This window comes from Dipodomys merriami, unplaced genomic scaffold, assembly GCF_024711535.1.
Source record: "Dipodomys merriami isolate MVZ:Mamm:240054 unplaced genomic scaffold, mDipMer1.0.p SCAF_5, whole genome shotgun sequence".
Taxonomy (NCBI): domain Eukaryota; kingdom Metazoa; phylum Chordata; class Mammalia; order Rodentia; family Heteromyidae; genus Dipodomys; species Dipodomys merriami.
The window spans coordinates 38,649,038-38,671,566 of NW_027206068.1; the positions used below are offsets into that span (position 1 = coordinate 38,649,038).

The 22,529-nt window shown below is 36.3% G+C and overlaps 1 protein-coding gene across 1 annotated transcript in view; it reads left to right on the forward strand.

Annotated features, from left to right (window-relative positions):
* The window catches only part of Znf804b (zinc finger protein 804B), a 479,575-nt gene extending 457,939 nt beyond the window's left edge, over positions 1-21,636 (forward strand). Inside the window, exons 3-4 of the mRNA XM_069997267.1 lie at positions 12,313-12,443; positions 17,670-21,636. Of these exons, the coding sequence (XP_069853368.1) occupies positions 12,313-12,443; positions 17,670-21,270 (3,732 nt within the window). The 3' untranslated portion in view covers positions 21,271-21,636. The remainder of the gene's footprint in view (positions 1-12,312; positions 12,444-17,669) is intronic.
* Positions 21,637-22,529: the final 893 nt, after the last annotated feature.

Here is a 22,529-nt window from a genome sequence, read left to right on the forward strand (position 1 = left end):
GTGGTAGGGTGTTTGCCTTGCATGCATGAGGCCCTGGGTCCATTCCTCAGCACCACATAAGCAGAAAAAGCCAGAAATGGCACTGTGGCTCAAGTGGTAGAGCTCTAGCCTTGAGCTGAAGAGCTGAGGGACAGTGCCAAGGTCCAGAGTTCAGGCTTGTGTGATTTAGCCCTTTTATCTTTCTTTCTATGTAGAATGGAGTTTTGATGACTGACATTTCTCAGGTCTATTGTGACCTTGGGGAAAGAAAAAGCCATGTGTTTAAGCTGGAGGAAACTGACAAGAAGACTTACCTGTGAATTCCTTAGAGAATGTATAGTTACCATGGAATGCTTGAATATAGTCTTCATTAGGAACAAAATAAACCTGATTTGATTAATCCACTGAAGTTCTTGATACATACAGTTCTTGATACTACCTTTATCTGAAAAATATTATCACTCTTTATTGTTTAACAGTAACATGCTCCAAATGCTGGGATCTAATTGTATTAATTCCATATTTCTATCACTGTCCATATTTAAATAGGATTTTTCCCCTTAAAAGGCATGACAGCATTTAGGTAGCAGGTTGAGGAAATCTCAACATCTCTCTGGACTAAGGAGTCTTAGCTTGCAGATAGGCTTGGGTAATACTTCTGCTTGCAAGACTCTCAGCAGGCATTGCTGACCCCAAGCTAGATTTTACAAGAGTGGGAGGATGAAGAAGAAATTGAAAGAGCTCTTAAAAATCAATATAATATTAGGTTCTACAAGATACTGAAATACAAGAAATTGCTCTTAAAGAAACAGTTGGGTACCTGGGTCAGAGTGTAGCAGGTCAAGTGCTCTTGCTGAATAGAACAGGGAGGGCATGCTCTTGGAGTCACACAGCTGGCCCTTCATAATCTAGGACAGTCAATGGCCTCGCTGATATAGACGGCTTATGGCAGGACCCACACAGTCCTCCTAGAGGCCAGAGATCCACTGCAGGATTCCACATCATATTCCTATGGCAATGATCGAATTAGTGAGAAAGCATTTCTTAAATGTCAGCCCCAGGAATACGATTGGGTATCCTGTTAGCTAAAAACAAGCTGTTGGTCTTGTTGACTTGTGACTGCAAGCACTAGCGATAGATAGAAACAAACTTTATACCGAAAAATACCCTTTGTAGTTATATTCATTCTTTGCTGTGGTGCTTGGACAGAACTGCTAAGAGTCAGAGATTTAAAAATTTTATCTGCACATAAATTTTATCTGCACATGTGTTATCTGTACATGCTTTAGAATCACAGACTTTCATAGGATAAGTGAATTTTATCTGTACATGTTTTAGAATCATACACTTTCATATGATAGATGAAAAAGAATATATAACATAGATTATACATAGTAGGTATATTACGAAAAAAGTAGTAAGTACTCAAAACCTTTCCACTTTGCCAAGGAAATAGTAATACTTTTTAAATCCTTTTATGAAAAGAAAAGTGGATTCTTTTCTATTTGTTTCAGAATGTTTATTTTCCACGCATTGAACTTCTTCTCCATCATCTAGGCTGAGATAGATTTCCAAATTATTTTTGAAGCTTTATTTTTTGGTATTAATCTAATAAAATATTTGCTCAAAAGTTAATCTTTTATTACTGAATTTTCATTTGTTCCTTCCAAAATTCTGGATGTTTTCACATCTGAGCAGGTTACAAAAGCACTACAACCTTTATCTTTGGATATGCCATGTATAGAAAAACAACAATCAAGGTAATAACAAAAGACCATTCATTAAAACCAAAATACGATACTCACTTTGAACCACAGCTGACTTGGATCCTGACCATAATATCTAATGAATTGGAGGATCTGAGCAATGTCTGAGAGCAATGGCACCCTAGCGTCATTACTCCACTTGCCAGTTGGGAACTTCTTAGAGATTTCTCGACTTTGGAAAATAATTGTGTGGCTTTCCTGGAGCAGACATTAAGCACCTGAATACAAGCTATATCCTGAGGCAGATAGGTGACAAGAGCAACTCTTGGGGCTGGAGGTTTGGCTTAAGTAGTAGAATACCTGCTTAGCAAAGGCAAGATCTTTAGTTCAAATACCAGTACTACCAAGGTGGTGGTGGGGACAAGAGGAGGAAGATCAGGAGAAGAAAAAGCAAGAAGGAAGGAAGGAAGGAAGGAAGGAAGGAAGGAAGGAAGGAAGGAAGGAAGGAAGGAAGGAAGGAAGGAAGGAAGGAAGGAAGGAAAGGAGGAGGGAGGAAGAGAAGGAAGAAAAAAGAATTTTTTACAGGAATCATTTTTTTTCAGCTTTTCCTAGAATCTAGAAACTCACTCAAGCTAACACTTAAATAAACAGAGTGTCTTTAAACCTGGTTACATCTCTAGTGGCTCCGAAATAAATCTGACAAGAAATTTCTATGAGGACATAGGTTGTTCAAGGCCAGCTAGCTGACCTCAGCAATTTAAAGTTCAGCAATTTCCATTCCAGCACATGCAGGATAAATCCTTCAGGTCCTTTTGTAATGTATGTAATTTAACTCTTCTGAGGAAGAGTATTGAGACAAAGTGTACAGCCCCAGAATCATTTCTATCCACCAGTGCTTAGCTTGTTTGTGGCATAATTGGTCCTCACAGAGACACAATAAGAGGCATTAAGCTCAGATGTCTCAATCCAGAAATGACAGGGCACTCATCCTAGCCAACAATTCAAATTGGATCTTCTAATACCAGAGCATTTTTGGTCCATTTTACTATGAGTCTGTAAGTCTACTAGGACACATAAGAAATAGTGGCATGTAAAATAAGAGAAAATAAGGAAGTCCCATTTCAACATAGAAAATACTTCTGGGAAATATTGATGATTCTTTTATATGACTTAAATTTCTATATATATATTTTTCCAACTATACCCTCTTCTGTTCTAAATTATTGTGAATAATCTATGACTGTCTTCCATGTCAGTTTGAGAAGAACTTTCCAAACAATGAGCAGCATTTAAGAATAGGCTAGGCTTCCAGTTTCACAAGATGAAGCTATCATTAATATGCAAGATTCTATGTAATATCTTCTGCATTTTTCTTTTGGTGAGAGGAAGATTCAAATTCTGTTTTCAAGTAACAAGGTTTTTTTTTGTTGTTGTTGTTAAGTCCCTCTTTTGGTGTGGATCAAGCTATGTAGCCTTCTATATATTCTCTTCTTTGTCTCTAAAATGAAGTTAATAAGTTTGACCCTTGTCTTGTGGTTTTACACTGTAATGAAGAAAAACATTAATGCCTATAAATTACTCTGAGACCTATAGATGGAAAGTACAGAGATAGGAGTTACTCGGTTTAAGAAAGCAAAAGCAAAGTAGATTCATTCACTTGTGTAGATTCATTTCCCATTGCGTTCTGCCTCAGTGAAGTTGAACAGACAGTGATCCCTGGAGTGGGCAGGTGTTCACATGCATGTTGGGACTGGTAAGCCATAATATTAAGAATATTGCTATTCCAAACACATAGAGACTTACTGACCTGATCAATTTGTTTCTTCATTTATTTATTCACAGCTGAATTCCACTTGCAATGGTGTGAGCCAAGCATTCTTGCTTAGTCTGTGCTTTTAAAATGAACCCAAGAAGAAAATTAAATTCTAGATATTTCATAAATGTATTTTGGCAAATATCACTCTATAAGCTTTATTTCACTTGCTGCTGAGAATGAATTAAATTCATTGTGAAAGCTGAAGACTAACTTTTTATTCCTTTAACTTGACCCCTTCATCAATCCTTTATTGCATTGCTGTTGATCAAGGGAAAGACCATGCCAGGAATCTATGCTGCAGAGGTGGAAGTCTGCCTGCCTTGCTGTTTCTCCTTCAATTTCCATCAAAAAGCAAAAGAGCATAAACTATCTAGATAAACCTTCTCCTTCACATCCCATTATTTCTATGTACGATAGACACATATCCATTTCTTTAAACACCTCTTCAGATTACCAACTGAAGTGGCCACATTTTAAACTGGGCAAACCTTACCTAATAAATGTGACGTCAAATCTAAATAAATTGGGAGACCTGGGTTGCTTTGTTATACTGATTCTTTTTTTACTATTTTTTTATTGTGAAAATACCTTACAGAGGGGTTACAATTACATGGGCAAGATAGTGAGTACATTTCTTATCAAGCATTGTTGCCTCCTCCTTTGTTTCCACTTCCCATCCCTTCTCATCCCCCACCACCCCATCCCCCACCCTCTCCCACCACCCGGCCAAAGTTGTAAAGTTCGTTTTTCGACATAACATCTTATACATCTCATTGTTGCAATGGGTCCACCTGTATCCATATATAAACAATTTGTTTTTGCCTTCCCCTCCACAAATTATACCAACATCAAATACAATGAAAGCAGGGGTTAAACTGTGGGGGAGGAACATACAAAGCAACAAAGAAATCATCTTACAAACATGTTAGAAACAATAGCAAGAAAGAAAAACCATTTGAGTCCTTATCTTGGGATTCATTTCATCTAACATCAACTTATCTGACCTTTTCTGCTTGTATCAGACATATACTAGTTATTGCAAATAAGGGAAACCATAGGACCTATGTTTCTTTGGGCCTGGCTTACTATACTTAATATAATTTTTCCCAAGTCTTTCCATTTCCTAACAAATGGAGCAATGTCATTCTTTCTGATGGAGGCATAGAATTCCATTGTGTATGTATACCACATCTTCTTGATCCATTCATCTACTGAGGGGCATCTGGGTTGGTTCCAGATTTTAGCTATGGTAAATAATGCTGCAAAAAACATAGTTGTGCTGGTAGCTTTAGTATGGTCTTGTTTGTGATCAGTGGGGTAAATGCTTAAAAGCGGGATTGCTGGGTCATAGGGAAGCTCTAGGTGGAATCTTTTGAGGAACCTCCATACTGCTTTCCAAAGTGGTTGAACAAGTTTACACTCCCACCAACAATGCAGTAGGGTTCCCTTTTGTCCACATCCCCTCCAGCATCTGTTCTTATTTAGAGTTCTTGATTATAGCCATTCTAACTGGGGTGAGGTGGTATCTCAATGTTGTTTTGATTTGCATTTCTTTTATGGCGTGGGAGGTTGAGCATTTCTTCATGTGTCTATTGGCCATCATTCTTTCCTTTTCAGATAAGTTTCTCTTTAAACCTTTAGCCCACTTATTTATTGGGCAGTTGTTTCTTTGAGGATTTGTTGTTGGGGGATTTAATTTTTTGAATTCCAGGTATATTTTATATATGAGACCCTTGTCCATTGTATGGCTAGTGAAGATTGTTTTTAGTTTTTAACTTGTTCTTTTGCAGTTCAATACACTTATATGTAGAAATGTAGATTAATAATTAAAACAACTAATGGCAAAACTAGAAAACATAATATAGTACATGCCCAACTGATCCTCACAGCTCACAAACATGCAGTCTTTTGGATGGTTTTATATAGAATATTTTCCATTGATTTCCCTTGGCAAGAATAATTGAAATTCCAGCTATAAAAAAGAAGAAAAAGATCCATTTTGGATAGTACCAATGCCCAAAGGCAAAATTCAAATAAGATTTATCCAAGGAAAAAATTGAGACCATATTATATTTTCACCTAAACTTTATAATTTTAGTCAGTACTAACATGATTTTAGATGTGTTGAGATTACAAATGCTTCCATCAAAAACACAAAATTATTCAACAGAAGAAAGACTTGTTCTTATAGAAAGCTGAAAACAGATAACCTTAGATTTTCAGACTAAAATCTAAAATGTAACTAGGTAAGTAAAAACCTAGCCTGCTTTCTTCTAGCTTTTCTTCAGAAAAACAAACTACACCAACCCAGATGAAAACTGATTAGAGGATTTTCAATAAAACTAGGCTCCTTTCTGTAATCCTAACTAAGGAGGCTGAGATCAAAGCCCAAGCAAGAAAATCTATGAGATTCTTATCTCCAATTAACCAGCAAAAACTGAAGTAGAGCTGTGGCTTAAGTGGCAGAATGCTGGCCTTGAGCAATAAAAATCAGAGACAGAGTCCTGGCCCTGAGTTCAAGCCCCAGTATTATCATTGAAAAAGAAAAGAAAAAAATAGTAGAAATCAAGTAAGACACAGATGGCTCATTCTAATTCTATTACTTAGGAGGCTGAGATCAGAGGACTACAGTTTGAATTCAAGCAGAAAATCTTCATTTTTTTTAAGTACATAAAACTGACTCCTATACACAGGACAAGGCAGAATCCAAGAGTAACTTGGGTGTTACTTATGAAGGGATAAGAATGTTGAGAAAAATGACATTGTACTAAGCCATTTAAGTCACGAGTATACACAACCTATAGAGATCTAAAAACAAGCAGATTAAGAACAAAACCTCTCACAGCATATATGTAAGATCATTTACTAAATACAACACAATGGCAAATTATCTCAGTTTAAGGAGAAAAAAAACACTGAAAGGAAGCACTTCTGTATTAGGGTCAGAAGTAATCATAAGGTAGTATCTATAAACAAGAGAGGTGTTTAAAATATATTAAGAAATGTACTCAAACAGATCAACAAAAATAAATGCAGCTAGAGAGCAAGGTAACCAAATACTTCATAATTAGGGCTCAACAGATAAAAGGCAAACTTACTTTTTTTCTTTTTTTCTCTCTGTCTATAATCACTGTATATATAATCAGTATATATACAGTGATTCTAAGCAGTTAATAAGTACATCTTATTCTGTAGCTGTTAGATTTTCTGTTTTTAATTCTTTTGTGTAAATATATCTTTCTGATATTCTTGTTTTTTGTCTGACGATATTCACTAACATTTTTTTCTTTTTTCTTTTTAATATTATTTTATTTTATTTGAGAACATACTGTACAGAGGGGCTACAATTACATGGGCAGGATAATGCATACATTTCTTACCAAGCATTGCAGCCTCCTCCTTTGTTTACCCTTCACCTCCCTTCCCAGCCTCCCCCCTCCCCCCACCCAATTATACCCCCCTCCCCCCCCCCCACATTTTTTCTTTTAGTTTGGTGTTTCTTGGGTTCGAAGTCAGGATCTCCTACCTACGAAGATAGTACATTATCACTGAGCCATGCAATCAGTCCTTCTTTGGGCTGGTTATTTTAGCTTAATTTTTTAGGTAGCATCTTGTATCATGCTCAAGCAAGACAGGACTATAATCCTCCAATTTGCCTGTGCTTTTGGATGAAAGATGACTTTTTTTTTTTGGTCGGTCATGCGGCTTGAACTCTGGGCCTGCGCACTGCCCCTCAGCTGTTCGGCTCAAGGCTAGCGCTCTACCACTTGAGCCACAGCGCCACTTCTGGCCTTTTCTGCTTATGTGGTGCTGAGGAATCAAACCCAGAGCCTCATGCATGCTAGGCAAGCACTCTACCACTGAGCCACCTTCCCAGCCCCAAGCTGATTCTTTAATTGCCATTCCCTGACTTCACTCCCCAAGCATCCAGCATTATAGGACTGAGCCGTGGTGCCCACTTTTGTATTTGACATATTTGAATTAGGGTACATTTTTTTTTTTGCCTGAGACCACTGCTGAACTGAAATCTTCCTATTTCATTCTTTCTGGTATAGCTTGGGGGACAAGTATGTGCCACTTTGCCAGCTGTTAGTTAGGTCTCACATTTTATCCAAATTGGCCTCAAATTGTGATCCTTCCCATCTCATCCTCTTAAGCTAGAATTACAGGCACAAATCACTGCATTGGCCTCAATATTTCTCATGTATGTCTACAGGTAATAAAAAACATTCAGCTTTTGGCTATCTAAATGCATCTCTATTTCACCTCTGTCTTAAAGATATTATTTCACTTTGTTAGAATTCAATTTTAATAGGGATTTCTTTTTGTCAAAAATGAAAAGACAATTCACCATATTCTCATATTGTTTTAGGGGTTTTTGTCTACTTTTTACTCATGTTACCTGTGATTCAGGTTAGTTACTAGGAATTAGTTATTTTTTTCCTTTGATTGCTTGCTTTTATGGTTTTTTAGGCAAGTTCAAAGTAATATCAATAAATAGCCCCCCCCTTTTTTGTTGGTTGTGGGGCTTGAACTCTGGGCTGGGCCACTGTCCCTCAGCTCTTCAGCTCAAGGGTAATGCTCTACCACTTGAGCTACAGCGCCATTTCTGATTTTCTCATGGTTTATTGGAGATAAGCATTTCACGGACTTTCTTTTCCAGGCAAACAGCCTCTTTTCTACACTAAATAAACCTCCAGTATTATCTGCTCAGTATCTTATGCATTCCCCAATTTTATTGTTATAACAGGCATTAGTTTTGACCTTAATATGGATGTTAACATCTGTTTTCTTTAATTCTCTTAGATGGTTATTTTCTTGGCCTAGAGTAGCTTTCTTACTCACATGCATTGATTTGTACACTGAAAAGTCAAAGCAGGTCTAAAAGGAATTTTTCTCTGTGTGAACCTGAGCATCAGAACTAGTGGAGCCAAATCTGGTTAGCTAGCTTTAAAGAAAATCTCTGTAGTCAGTTTCCTGTGTTTCTTCAAAACATTTTAACTTTGCCAAATTCCTCAGAACAACACATTTAAAAGCCTGTTTGTTAAACTTCTTAGAATTGAGGAACTCTACATTATCTTGTGAAAGTAACTGCTTCTGTTTTGTCTGCCTCCTTTGAAGGAAAAACAATGGTTTTGTCAAAATCAAAATCAGCAGCATTTGTTGTTGGGTCAATGTGATTGAACACATGATAATCTATATTATCCTAGAAAAGAGGAATGGTCCTGGAACCTAGAAGATGAATATTTCAGACAAGACTCTAATTAAGAGGAACCAAGTGTCCATTAGTGTAAATCAATGAATCAATTTTCTCTCCTAGATTATACCAATGTTCTGTGTTGGCCCTACCAAACAGTAAGTATGATGAAGGATATTTTACTTTTATTAGTAACACAATGATTTAAAAACCTCCCTCTCCTCATCCAAAACAGGCTTCTTTTTACTTTGGTACAGTTAAACGAAATTTCATGTGTGTTATTAAAATTATATTGGTGAATTCCCAAAAACAGTTTGTTTGTAAAACAAGCCATCTATTCAAAATCTAGCTACTCTACTCTTTCTTGTTCAGATGCTCTAATATCATCCCTTCAGAATATTGATCTTTATTTCTTTTCTTATAATATAAGGGCCATTTTATGTCTTAATTTTTTTAGAAAGATGTGAAACATTTAATTTTTCAAAAAAAAATACTTGGCTCCTGTACAGGGCATTCAACTGTTGAAGTCTCACAATGTAACAGTCTCATTCTTAATGTTCAGAATATTCCTTCTTTGAAAGGCTGGTCTACCTCTACTTGCTTCTTTGGTGACATATCATGAATGAAGTTATCAGGCCACCATATCTCATGATCAGATTCCCTTTCTAGAAGGAAGCTAGTGATCATTAAAGACTGACTTCACTGAAGGGAAAAGTTCTATAAGATCATTGATTGTTGTTATTAGATTTCTTGATTATAGCCATTCTGACTGGGGTGAGGTGGAATCTCAATGTTGTTTTGATTTGCATTTCTTTTATGGCTAGAGAACCTGAGCATTTCTTCATGTGTCTATTGGCCATTCTTACTTCCTCTTCAGAGAAGTTTCTCTCTAAGTCTTTAGCCCATTTGTTTATTGGGCAGTTGTTTCATTGTGGAGGGAGTTAATTTTTTGAGTTCCAAATATATTTTAGACATGAGACCCTTATCCACTATATGGCTAGTGAAGATCTTCTCCCAATCTGTGGGCTTTCTATTGATCTTGCTAGCTATGTCCTTTGCCATGCAGAAGCTCTGCAGCTTCATGCAATCCTATTTGTCCAAACTTTCTTTGATTTGTTGTGTTTCTGGATCTCTACTAAGAAAATTTCAGCCTCTGCCCAGGAGACTTAGGATTTCTCCCATGCCTTCCTGTAAGGTTTTCAGGGTGTCTGCTTTGACTTTGAAGTCTTTGATCCATTTGGAGTTGATTCTGGAGGGGATGTGGCCAGAAGGGAACCCTACAGCATTGTTGGTGGGAGTGTAAACTTGTTCAACCACTTTGCAAAGTAGTATGGAGGTTCCTCAAAAGACTCCACACAGAGCTCCCCTATAACCCAGCAATCCCACTTTTGGGCATTTACCCAAATGATCACAAATGACCATAATAAAGCTACCAACACAACTATGTTTATTGCAGCATTATTTACCATAGCTAAGATATGGAACCAACCTAGACGCCCTTAGTAGATGAATGGATCAAGAAAATGTGGTATATATGCACAATGGAATTCTATGCCTCCATCAGAAAGAATGACATCCCCCCACCCATTTGTTAGGAAATGGAAAGACTTGGAAAAAATTATATTAAGTGAAGTAAGCCAGGTCCAAAGAAACATAGGTCCTATGGTTTCCCTTATTGCAATAGCTAGTATATGTCTGGGCCAAGCAAAAAGGTCAAAAGCTATGTACATATGACAAAATAACATGATGTTAAGTGAAATGAACCCCAAGATAGGGACACGAGTGTTTTTTCTTGCTTGCTATTGTTCCTAGCATATTTATAATATACTATGTGATTTTTTTGTTTTTGTTATATTCTTCCCCCAACTTATAACCCCTGTTTTCACTGTATTTGATGTCGGTGCCTGCATCTTGTATATACACTTCTCTAGCTTGAGGAGGGGAAGGGAAAAAACAAAATGCTTAAATAGGGATACGGGTTGACCCATTGTAACGAGATGAACAAGACACTATACTGAAAAACAAACTTTACAATTTAGGTGGGGATGGGGGGAGAGGGAGGGAGGGGGAGTGTAGTTTTGGAGGAGGAAGAGAAGGGAGGATAGGGGAAAAACAAAGGAGGAGGTTACAATGTTTGATAGGAAATGTATTCATGATCTTGCTCTGTAACCCCTCTGTACAGTATTTTTACAATAAAAAATATATTTCAAAAAAAAAGATCATTGAGTGTGTGGTAGGTTTTTTTACCCAAATCTTGGAAATATCCTTGATTCCTGATTTAGGAAATAAATGTGATTTAAATGGATGCAGAAAGCCAGGCGCTGTGGCTCTCACCTGTAATCCTAGCTACTCAGAAAGCTGAGATCTGAGGATCGCGGTGCAAAACCAGCACTGGCAGGAAAAGTCCATGAGACTCTTATCTCCAATAAACCACTCAGAAAACTGGAAGTGGCGCTGTGGCTCAAGTGGTAGAGCGCTAGCCTTGAGCTGAAGAGCTGAGGAATAGCACCTAGGCCCAGAGTTCAAGCCCCGTGACCGACAAAAAAAAATGCATATTTTTGGACTTATTTAGACTCACTTTTTATGGGGGTTAAGTTTTCAACTATACTTCCCATTCAGGATAAAGCTATTATAGTCAAGAGGCTCCTATAATTGTGTCTTTCTCCAAACTCATTCGGTACCACTAAAGGTGCTTAGCAGCAGGTTCTCAAGAAGAAACATAAACAGACAAGGAACAGCATGGAGCATGCAGGAGTCAACTGCTCTAAGAGAAAAGGAGGATTTTAACCTAAATAAATCAAAACCAAGCCTCTGTTCTTACTTGAAATTCATGACTTGTTAAAATCCCGGTCTATACTTGATATAATCTTCACCTGAAAGTTCAATTCAAACATTACATTTAAACAGGTGAAGTAAATAGTTCATAATAACAGAAATAATTTGCTGAAAGATGATCTTTCTAGCTACTGTATTAAATAAGCACTTTCCTTCACAATACTGGGATTTGAACTCAGAATGTCTTCTTTACTAGGCAGGCTTATATCCCATGCACCAGGCTCTACCTCGTTTTTTTTTTTGCTGTTCTTTTTAGATATAATCTCATAATTTTGTGAAGGGCCAACCTGAAGCAGTGATCCTTTTTCTCTCTGTCTCTAACATTGCTGGGATTACAGGTATGAACCACTAGGCTGACTCTAATGAGCATTATTTATAGGATATAAATTAGGATAGTTGATCGGGGCAAGTGTATCACACAATTTCCTCTCACTTCATATATATCACATTTGTGGTTAAGTGTAATAATTTGTGTAATTTTTCATTTTACATGTACCCCAAATGATTCACTTATATAGCTAGTGTGACCCCAGGAAGGACCATGGTTGAGCCTTGTCATACATTCCTGAAACCACTGTGACAATCTGAGAACTAACATAGTTGGCAACTATATTTATCTACTAAATTTGTCTTGGAGTAGAGAATAGCATCCATATGAAGTCTTTACTCTCCTGAAAGTCACCTTAGGCTTTCAGGACAAGTTTTAATAAATAGCTGTGGGGATAGAAAGACTATAGTATGCATTCATAGTTTCCTGCCTGTTTTTCTCTTTTCTTCAGAGACTAAAAGAATTAAAGCAACGAGAATTTGCTCGAAATGTAGCTTCCAAGTCATGGAAAGATGAGAAGAAACAAGAAAAAGCACTTAAGCGACTTCACCAACTGGCTGAGCTGAGACAGCGGTCTGAATGGTGAGTATTAGAACACATATCTGACAGTTGGTTTTCCCTTTATTTTTTTTCTTTTCAAAGATAGTCTCATCTTGCAGCCCAATTTGGCCTCAAGCTGTCCTGAACTAGCATCAGCTTCTCCCCGCCCATCTCCCCCCACCCCTACACACACCTGTTTTAGGATTACAATTGTGTACAGCAAGGGAAAAAATATTCTTAATAGTTAATGTTTATAAGTGAATTACCTGCTCCATTTAGTTTTTCCTTCCCAGAATTGTTCATGTACTCTGTAATGAAATAATGAAACGATACTACATATCTTCATTTATTCTATCCATTTATTTTCTAAAACTTGCCTAATTCCTCAGTAATCTAAATTTTATAATGATAATTTCTAAGTTCATAAAGGAGGCAGTGGATATACTTAGAGGGAATAAATGTTCCATTCATTCCTCTGCATACACCTAAATCTAGAATATATGACACTATCATTGTCTGACTGACAAACAAGATGCTATTAATTGTAGTTAAATTTATCACACAGTGCCATTTAAACTGATAATTATAGTATAACAAGCATTACACTAATACATACTTGTAGCTGAAAAATAGCAGTTTTACAAAAGCTTGGAACCACTGAACATTCCAAAGATATTACCTGGAATATAATTAAATTTTCAGATTGTGATTTGTGTTCATATGAATCATAAGATATAACTCTAATGTAGGTAATTAATGTGGTTGACAGCAACCTGGTGAATTGTGAAATTTAAAATTCAGTGCCAGAATTTAAAACCCCGGTTGTTTAAATAAAAAAAGCAATGCAATAAGAGGAGTAATTTAATTATATTACCATGAACTATTAGACTTCAAATGTGACAGTAAAGAAATTCTAGTTTTTGGATCAATTTGGATGACAATAGAATTTAACTAGCATCGATTCATATATTTGTAACTCAAGATAATTTAGTTAACCTATGAACAGACATAACCATATTAAAATTAAAAGATAAATTTAGTATCAAGGAAAAATAAAGATATACCATGCATCCAGAAGTGAAGTTAATCCAGCAGTGCACACTGAGTCCCTATGTGATTCAGAAGCAGGGAACACATTGAGCATTGGTCTTTTCATAGGCAATAGGAAGCTTCTCATATGTTAGTCAAACATGGAAGTAATGTATCACAGAGTTCATATCAAATGAAACTTAGAAGTAGGAAAAGAAAGAAGAAAGTCCTATGCTGACTAAGCAAAGGAAAAATATCTAATGAGGATGTCAATTCCTGCATGATTAATAATGAGATATGAAAAGGCCCATCGTAAGAAGTAGGGCATTATTGACAGATGAAGATCTCTTCACGGTCACTCACCTTAGGCCAAGACAGATTTGTCTGGTTGTTTAACAAATCCAAGTAGCCTTAATAAACATGAGTTTGTATGTTTCAACAAAGCTTTCCCAGTCATAATATTCAGTGCATTTACTATGAAACTAAGACAATTGATTGGAACGGCTGAGTAGGGTGGTATTGAGCACTATTGATCATGATGCATTATAATTATATACTGATATATTGAATGGTAACCCCTTTGTACATTTACTAAAATATAACATATATATGTATATATTTAAACAGCAAAATGCATGATCAAAACAATAGGCACAAAGAGGTTTGAAAATGTTCAAAAGAATATCAAAGGAATTGGGGGATATAGAAAAATTATGGAAAAGGACATTTATAAGTAAGAATAATAAAATACACAAAACTGAGCCATGAGATTGTGCAAAAATATTGAGGAAATTTATATTTAGAATCTACCAGACAGTCATTAAAATATTTGTATCATAATGGAATGCAGAAGAAAACATGGTAATATTTGTAAGTTAGATTTTGGAATAGTTTCTGCTGAGTACAGTACTACTACCAACAGATTGATTGGAGTGTTCAACAATAACTTAGCTAGGAAATCTAGTCTTGCTTAATCCAAAGTGTGGCCACAAATGTGGCAAAATTCTAGGCTGTAGCTGTTTCTGAACTTTATCTTTCTATTTCCGCTGGTTGCAATAACGTTAAAAAACATGACACTTTAGTAACCCTCTGTGCTCTTAATATTTTAAGCAGAAAAATTTATTCTATAAACCATTCATAAAGTATCCTTTTCTATTTCTCATTTTAAGTAACCCTAAAGTCTTTTGTCTAAAGAGCAAGGAGAGTCTATTTTAAAAAGGAATGTGAAAAAGAATGTAATTTTCATAATAAAATAAAATGTACAAAATAAAACACTGTTTTAGAACTGTTTTATAATTTTTATTTTACAAGATTCAAGGGAATAGTTTAACTCTAAGACTATACTTATTTATTCATAAGAAGAGACAAAAATTAAATGGTGGCTAAAATTATTGTTTATTATTTGAAATCCATATGAGCATAGTGAAAGCAGATTGCAATATTGTAAAAAAAAGTCACTGATATAGGAATTAAATACAAGAATTATGTCAAGCACTAATATCTTGTGCTTGTAATCCTATCTACTCAGGAGGCTGAAATCTGAGGAAATTGGTTCAAAGCCAGCCTAGTCAGGAAAGTCTGTGAAACTCTTATCTTCAATTAAAGAAGAGAAAAATGAAAGTCAAATTGTGAATCTGTGGTTCAACATGAAGAGTGCAATTTTGAACAAATAGCTAAGGAACAGTGCCCAGACCTCTGAGTTGAAGTTCTAATAAGGGCACCTACACACAAAAATATCATCTAGAACTAGAGCAAGAGACCTAAGACAATGGAGTACTAAGATAAACAAAAATAATATCTAAAAGACATATTCAAGAAAGCTAACAACTTACACATAAACCCCAGAGCAAGAAACACAGTCAGTCATGAATGAAATAATAATCGTATGAGAAGAAAGTGAATCTAAAATAAAGTTAAATTGAAAATCTGCAAGAGAAGTACTAGCAAGAATGAATCAAAAGTATTTAATCTATAACTATATTGTATCATCTGTTAAATATAAAATAATGTGTAGAGTAAGTATAATATTTAAAAACCACAAAATCATACTAATGAATAAGTCAATTCATTTCTTAAATAGGCTAATTTAAAATATTTCACATGTAAAGAAATTGAAGCAAGGCAAATGAAAGATAATTTTTTTGGCAATTGGCCAAAGTCATCACGACAGCCAAGAACAAGAACTTCTTTAACAGGCCTCAGAAAGTTCTTTCCTTGAGGATTTAAACTATACCTTGTAAAACAATAAGTATTAATACTTTATTATTTAAGAAACAATTGCTCGGGTGAAAATAAATAGAAAGCAAACTTAGAAAGATGCAAATATGTTTCCAAGCACAAGGAAAAAGGAAAAAGCAAACAAGCAATCAGATAAGATAACTAATATGAACTGTAGTGCCTTTCTCATAAAAAAAGATGGTTATGTAATAAAAGATTAACAGCAGAATATTACAGAAACAGATAAGTTTAGTCTAAAGAGTTTCTTCTCTTAAATGTGTCTTCTTTTCTATTTCTGGGTTTGAACTACTACTGAAACTCAGTAGGATACCTGATCTTTTAAAGCCATTAAAATTCTACCTGGTGCTAGTGGCTCATGTCTATAATCCTAGCTACTCAGGAGACTGAGATCTGAGGGTTGCAGTTTGAAGCCAGCCCAAGCAGGAAAGTCTGTGAGACTTTCAGCTACAATTAACCACTAAAAAGCTAGAAGTAGAGCTGTGGCTCTAGTGATAAAGTGCTATCCATAAAAAGAAATATACTCATTACCTGACTTGGGTAACTGAAACACCTTTGTACGTCACCTTTACAATAAAAATAAAAATTAAAAAATAAAGAAAAAGATACAAAGAAAGAAAGAAAAGCTCAAGGACAACACCCAGGCTATGAGTTCAAGCCCCAAGACTGATGCATATGTGTGCACACACACACACATACACACACACACACACACACACACACACACACACACACATCCCAAACACACAAAGTTGAAGCATATAGATGCACAAATGTTGACAAATGTTTTGATGAGTAAGAAGCAAAAGCAAAAGTTCCCATCAAAATTACTGAAAGTTTTGAGATGGTTTCTTTTTATTGTTTTGTTTTTGTCAAGGTGATGTACAGAAGGGTTACACTTACATAAGTAAAGTAATAAGTACATTTACATTTCTTGTCAAACTTGTTACCCCTTCCCTTATTTTTCTCCTGTTTTCCCTCCCTTCCCAATCCCCTCACCCAAGTTGTCCAGATCATTTCCAACATATTGTCTTGTGAATATTGCTGTTGCATTGGTTCCCCCTTGTCCTTTGTCTCAGCATTTTGTTGTTCCCCTTCCCTTCCCTAATTCAAATAAACGTATATACAATACCAGACAAAAATCAAATACAATGACAATAGGAGATATACCACAGGAGAAGAACATACAAAAGAAACAAGAAATCACATGAGATGGTTTCAAAATATGTTTCATTTATAAATTTTAGTCATGTAGTAATAAGATATAAATATCTTGTTTCACATGGAATTAAAGAGAACTTTACTTTTTATTTTTATTTTTTGGGTCCAGTGGTGGGGCCTGAACTCTGGGCCTGGGCGCTGTCCCTCTTGAGCTCTTCAGCTCAAAGCTAGTGCTCTACCACTTGAGCCACAGCGCCACTTCCGGCTTTTTTCTTTTTGCATATGTGGTGCTGAGGAATCGAACCCAGGGCCTCAGGCATGCAAGGCAAGCACTCTACCACTGAGCCACCTTCCCAGCCTCTAAAGAGAACTTTAAAATTGAAGAAGCAATAATTATAAAGCCTTATTGAACAAATTAAAGACATATATTTATACTTTGTTAATGAGTTTTCATTCTATCAAGTTTCTTAATGTGGCTATTCTGACTAGAAAACTTTGTATGGAGCATGTTACATGTGTTTCTCAAAGAATCACCAGTACTGGCAGACATTTTTTGGGATGTAAGCCTCATATTTAATTTTCCTGTATAGTACCGTCTTACATACTCACATGCTGTTGCTTTTGACTAATTTCAAAATAGTAAATTAGGATGATGCATCTTAAAAAGTTGCCAGTGTAAAGCAATTATATTTGTAAAAACATGGTAAAAAGGCTATTTTACAAAAGGTGTGGTTTGTTCTTAAATAGTACAGAACATCATCATCAAAACACTATGCAATGTTCACATATGGATACTGTTCCAAATCTAATGTCTTATCATTTACATACTTATTGTATTTGCAGTGTTTCTGGAAATGGACCAGCATACAAAGCTCCCAGGATAGCCATAGAAAAACAACTGCAACAGGGAATTTTCCCAGTGAAGAATGGCAGAAAGGTGTCATGCATGAAGAACACTCTTCTCCTTAAGGGAAAGAATCTGCCCAGAAGTGCTTCTGATAAGCAGAGATTTGCCATGCCAAATCGACACCAGTTACAATCAGAGAGACATTATTTGTGTGGAAATCGAGTACCACAAACATCTTCAGATCTCAGCAGTGCAAATCACAGGGCAGGAGTGTCCTTTTCATTTTCAAAAAAAGTGCATCTAAAATTAGAATCCTCTGCTTCAGTTTTTAGTGAGAACACAGAAGAAATCCATGATTGTAACAAGTCACCCACCTATAAAGTAAAACAAACTGTGGAAAAATGCAAGTGTTGCAGGTTTGCAAATGATGATACACACCTCTCCAAGGAAAAGAACATAAACATGTCGCCAAACCTTCTGGAGAGTGTATCAAACATCTTCTCCAGAAGCTCTAAAATTTTGCAAGGCAAACATGAATCCAGTGATGAGGCACTGGAAGATTCAGTTGACATCCATGCTTCTTTTTCTAAATCTCACCTTTGTCTTTCAGATAGCAGGTGTACTCCTTCCAATAGACAGAAAGAAACCAGAAATACATTGAAAAGCTCTTCAGAAAATTGCATTAATCACCCATGCCAAACACATGCTTCCTCCAACCCATCAAACATTTATAATCATAGTGATGCCAGGACATTTAATTGTCTGGATGAATTTTCCTCACCAAGGCCAAGTAAAGAAAAGAATACAGTGCATCTGGACCATCACTTCAGACAAAAACCTTTAGAAGAGACAGAAAGCATTAGCAAAAATGTTCAAAGACTTCTACAAGAATGTCCCCATGATGTGACATCCAAGCCATTACCCTTTCTCCACGTTCAGAGCAAAGATGGCCACACAACTCTACAATGGCCTACAGAACTTTTACTCTTTACCAAGACAGAGCCCTGTATCTCTTATGGCTGCAACCCACTATATTTTGATTTTAAGCTTTCTCGAAATACAAAAGATGGCCAAAATCCAGATGACTTCAAACCAGAATCCAATAAGGATGTCTTGGAAATAAAGACAAAAAATGGGAGTCAAGTCCCAGGTTCAATCAAAGACCAACAAAAGTTGATCCAAGAAGATAATCAAGCTCTGAAACCAAAGATGATGGTACCTAATCCAGATTGGGAAAATATCCAGAGAAAATACAATTTAGGCTGCAATGATTCTGAGCCAAGTAAGAATGGACAAAATTTTAGTGAAAATGATTTGGAATTCAAAGCTCCTGAAGTGCCCGAATACATTGAAATGTCTCTAAAGGATTGTATAGAAAGAAAGAATAAGTCTGATATTGAACCCTCAAAGGCCCATTGGCAACATTGTGGAAGAGTAATTCTAAATAATGCTGAGGAGGGTTTATCCTTTCCTCATACCTCTAGGACTAAAAAGCATAACCTGATTTCCTTCAATCCTCATTCAGACTTTGAGGATGAAAACCAATTTAAATGGAAATCTAGTGCTTATATAGCAGGAGTTCACAGTGACCATGGGAAGGACTTGAGTGTAGTTTTGAATAATGGTATGTCAATGAGCAGCAGTTCTACTGGGTATGGAAACCAAAGTTACAAGAGATGTTCTTCAGAATCACCTCTGAGTGGATACATGAGCCCTGTGGACACCTCTGCTAGCAGCATCTCTAGCTTGAGAAGCACTTGTTCAAGTCACCTGTCCAATAATAATGGCAGTGGTAGTTTACCCTGTCTTTGTAAAAGGAAACACAGCTCATTGGAAAGGCACAAAAGGAAACACAGAGACCACAACTGCATGTACTCAGCTGAGAAGACAACGGACAGCAATTGCCTGCAGTCTGAAACTCAGAGAGACAGGAACTGTAAATTGTGGAATTTATTTAAACGTAAAAATTATTCAAAACGTAAATATTGTCACTGCAGAGAAAGAGATAAATTGGACACAATTCAACAATTATCAGGGGCCAAATCTCTAAGAATCAGCCACTGTGAGTCTAGCTCACAGATAACTTGTGCTAGAAACAGTGAAAAGCTACTTCAGTACCAGGAACCTCAGCACCACAGATTGGACTTTTATTCAAGGCAGAGAACATATTGCTTAAATAAAAGCAAGAGAAGTCAAGAGTCTTTGAGCAACTCCCGCCTTGGTGATCCAGAAAATGTGAAGGGCAATTCAGGGACTATCTGCTGCTTTCTAAGGAGCTGTGCTCCTGGTCCTCAGGAAACCACACAGCCCCATGTGACAGAGAGGACCCCTCTGACAGCCAAAAGCCTTTTAGAAAGAATACAAGCCAAGAAATTTCAGGAACAATCAACTAATTTTGAGATTTGTTCAAACAGTTACATAGGTGAGTCAGAGGCTCATTCCCAAATCCAACCCACTCTTCAGCTTATACCGCCAGGCTATAACAGACAGACATTACCTCTGTCAGAAAAAAGACACCACACAAGTGAAAGAAAAAACGATACAGGCAATATCATTCAAAGGACTATTGAGAGAGACAAATCCAAAAGCTCAGAGAAAATGCACTTCACTGATTGTGATAACAGTCTTCCTATAGATATAATTAATACCGTCGATGAGTCACAGTCGAGAAACAGAAAAACAAACCCAACAACAAAAGAGCAATCAAAATCTTTAATTAGTGAAGTCCAATCTTTTCTTCAAATCTGTGACCCAGTACCAACTGATTTCCCTTGTGCTTTTGCATCTAATAGATACACTTCAACTGATTCAGCAGAGACCAAAGAGAACCAAACAAATCCAGATGTACAGGATGTAAGCATGCATATGAATCATGCAGAGGGGAATATCAACACTTACTATGACCGAACTATGCAGAGGCATGACAAAGTGGAAGATGAATTCGAAATGTGTCATAAATCTTTCTCTCCCCCCTTAATTCAACAGCCTATAACCTTTTCTCCTGACGAAATAGATAAATATAAGCTTCTACAGCTACAAGCACAGCAGCACATGCAGAAACAGCTCCTGTCGAAGCATCTTCGAGTTTTGCCTGCTGCGGGGCCCACTGCCTTCGCTCCAGCCTCAGCTGTACAGACAGTTCCAGTCCACCAGCACACGTCCATCACCACCATTCACCACACGTTCCTACAGCATTTTGCTCTTTCTGCTTCCATAAGTTCCCATAGCAGTCACCTTCCGATCACTCATCTCCATCCACTTTCTCAGCCACATTTCACTCCATTCTCATTTTCAACCCTGACCCCAACCATTATCCCAGCACATCCCACTTTCTTAGCAGGTCATCCCCTGCATCTAGTTACCACTGCCCCTTTTCATCCCCCTCACATAACACTTCAGCCCCTGCCCTCTGCAGCATTTATCCCCACATTGTTTGGTCCTCACTTAAATCCAGCCACGACTTCAATCATACACTTGAATCCTCTAATCCAACCAGTGTTCCAAGGTCAGGACCTTTACCCTCACTCTTACTCCAGCCAGATGCAACAGTTCAACGGAGTGAAAGAGGCCTTAAATATGGCAGCACACTTGAACTGACAGGTGTTACGGTTCTTCGTGTGGAAAATAAAACAAATCGTCACTACCTACAAAATGATGTACTTTAAAAGTAATCTGTATGGGTTATTATGAGATTTTTAAATATTGGTACCAAGTTAAAATGTAATTAATATATATGTATGAACTGAATTATCAATATTGAAATAGGAGTATTTTAATAATTTCTCTTACCTAGCAAAATCAATAGAGAAAATTTAAAATAGAAGGGTAGAGGTGAAACTGGGAATGCTTGTGATGAATTCTCACACTGTTATAAAAATGAAAATAGGAAACATTCAGACAGCATTACAATGACAAAGAAAAATAAAATAAAATAGAATACCCCGTGGTCTAGATATTTATTGAGTGAATGAATGTGTGGATGTGTACTGGTTTTCAATTGTCAAATAATAATGAGTCAATTCAATGAACTATTTTAAAAACAATTGCTACGTTTAACTATTGGTTAAACTTCCAACTAGTCAATGCAGGAAACAAGACATAGTAATTTTTTTGTTTTTACTAATTCAGGTTGAAAGCAACTCTCCAATGAAATTCTAACTATACAAATATCAGATTGTAGGGATCCTGTGAAACATCAGTTAACTTGTCATTTCATCTAAATTTATTTCAAGATAATTTTGCTGAAAGACAAGTAATGTTGGAAATTAAGAAAGTTTAATAACACCAGAAACTTGTAGTTCAGAAATTTGATTGTAAAATAGCAATGACAAAGTAGCTTATTTTAAAGAAGTAGAAAAAAATTGAAAGAAATATATAAAAATAGTTAAGAAACTTGGTGCTTTTGTGGAATTCCATAACGTTAACTTTAAGGAAAACACTGGTGAACATTTGCTAACTGCAAAAAAGAAGAATAACTGGTCCACTTATTATATTAAAAAAAAGATGACAAATTGCCCAGCAGATTTAAAAAACGTAGATAATTAACTCCCAAAGTAGATTACAAGACTGACAAAAAGCCAAGATACAATAATCCTAGAAATACACTAGAAGTCCTGTCATGGAAAAGACAGAGCACTTGATTAATTTTATAATTGTCTTGTTGACAATTTAATGTGTCAGAAGCTTAAACCAGAGAATTCCTCTGAATTGGATACTTAGCTTTTTGACCTGCAAAGATAGATGGATAGGATTTCTAGAAAGTAACTCTCTTGTAATAACTGTGATAATAGTGTTCATGGAATAATCTAGCATGGCTTGTGGAAAACCAGAGTTCATCAGTTACATAAAATATACTT